At 60.3% G+C, this 1,778-nt stretch overlaps 1 protein-coding gene across 1 annotated transcript in view; it reads right to left on the reverse strand.

Moving 5' to 3' along the window:
* Positions 1–6: 6 nt before the first annotated feature.
* The window catches only part of LOC104075035 (zinc finger SWIM domain-containing protein 5-like), a gene marked incomplete at its 5' end in the record, with an annotated part of 2,117 nt that continues 345 nt past the window's right edge, over positions 7–1,778 (reverse strand). Inside the window, 2 exons of the mRNA XM_009575381.1 lie at positions 7–1,233; positions 1,668–1,749. Coding sequence (XP_009573676.1) covers positions 371–1,233; positions 1,668–1,749 — 945 coding nt within the window. The remainder of the gene's footprint in view (positions 1,234–1,667; positions 1,750–1,778) is intronic.

Genomic DNA, 1,778 nt, shown 5'->3' on the forward strand with positions numbered 1-1,778 from the left:
TTTTGCACTTTGCAACCTTCGGATCCCTCCAGCGACCGCTTCCTTCAGGAAAGAGGTATTAGATTTCCAGGTTAGCTTTTGGTATTGGCAAGGGAGGGCAGGGGGCTGAGCAAACCATCCTTTTTCCCCGTGGTTGCCTTTTGGTTTGTGCCCAAGGAATCTCTGGATCCTCTCAGTGTGTGAAATGGTTAAATCCAAGAACGAAAAAAATAAAAAACAAAAAAAAGAAAGAAAACAAAAAAAAAGAAACAGAAGACCAGAACAGAGCAGCCTCTGCCGATGGGGGGAAGGTGATCTCCGCTTTCCTTCCTTCTTCTCTCCCGAGTCCCCGTGCTGCGGCCGGACCCTGCCAGTGACCGTGGCGGGGGCCTCACCCAAACCGTTCCCGCACCAGCAGCATCAGTTTTTTCTTGCCTTTGTAGATTTGTTTGAGATTGTCAATGAACTGGGCAAACTGTATGTGCCCATCCTGTGCCAGGAGGAAGGTCTCCCTGGCCTTGCTGAGGAACTCGATGAACTCCCCGTAGTGCCGCGGGCTGATGTGGGTGAGCCGGGAGTGGGTGGTATTGATGTAGGCGCTTATCGTCGCGTCCAGTAGCTGTCGCAGGGGGGCCTTGTCAGTGGACATCAACTTCCCCGAGTTCCTGCGGCCGGGGATGCCGGCCAGCCCTGGGGCCGTCATGGTGCAGCGGCGAAGGATGTCCGAGAGCACCGTGGCACAGTGCACACTCTTCACCACCAGCGGGATGATGGCCGCCAGCTCGTTTTTGCCCAGAGAGTGGCTCAAGGCGCAGGCCCAGAGCACATCGTTGATGGCTGGGTGCGTGTCCTGGTTGTAGGCCAGGTTGAGATGCGTCATGGCCAATGAGGCCAGTTTGAACGCCCGGAGGGGGTAGCCCCGGTGCTCCATGTAGCGGGCGATGGTGAAGAGCTGGGTGTAGGTCATGCCGGTGGAGGCGGCATCGATGACGATCTGGTAGGCGGTCTCGAAGGCGATATGGTCCTTCTCGCAGAGGGTCAGGGCGGACAGGGCGCAGTTCTGTGGGTCCTTCATGGCGCACTGCAGGGCCAAGGTGCGGGCGCAGCTGGCCAGCTCTTCCCGCTGCGGGTAGTCCAGGCTTAGGCGGAGGATGGTGTTGTGGGACATCACTGTGGCTGCCACGATGCTGGTGGCTTCCGTGGGGGTGAACAGCGAGTACCAGCTCTGCAGGATGCTCACCAGGGCCCTCACCCCTGCAAGAAAACACTGGAGTCACGGCACAGCCCTGGAGCGCGGCTTGGATCACGAGGCTCCTCCAAGTCCCCAGGTGCCTGGAGCCAGGGCAAAGCCAGCCCGCAGCAGTGCTGAGCCACTGCCTCTGCTCTAACAGGGAGAGGGAAGAGGGGGACAGGCAGAGGCTACCCTACCCGGCCATGCTGCAGGGCACAGTGAACACTGCTGGCCTGGCCCCGGGGTTCATGGGACCTGAACCAGTCCTGAACCCGGCCAACACTGTGGCCCCAGCCCTGCCAGCTGGCACTCTGGGGGTGCATCCAGTTACCCCGGAAGAAATGGGAGACTCAGGAGAGCTCAGACACCCAGGGCTATGAATGACCCTGGGATGTCTGTGCCCATCCCGCTCCCACCAGACACGGGCCAGATCCGCCCCGCGCAGCGAAGCACTCACCCACTTCGGTAGCGCACGTCACCAGCCACCTCACCATCTCCCGCCGCCGCCAGTTGAGGGTGGACAGGGTCATGCGCATCACCTGTGAGGCAAACCCGGGGTGACCGGCTG

Source organism: Fulmarus glacialis, unplaced genomic scaffold (genome assembly GCF_000690835.1).
Source record: "Fulmarus glacialis isolate BGI_N327 unplaced genomic scaffold, ASM69083v1 scaffold33513, whole genome shotgun sequence".
Taxonomy (NCBI): Eukaryota; Metazoa; Chordata; class Aves; order Procellariiformes; family Procellariidae; genus Fulmarus; species Fulmarus glacialis.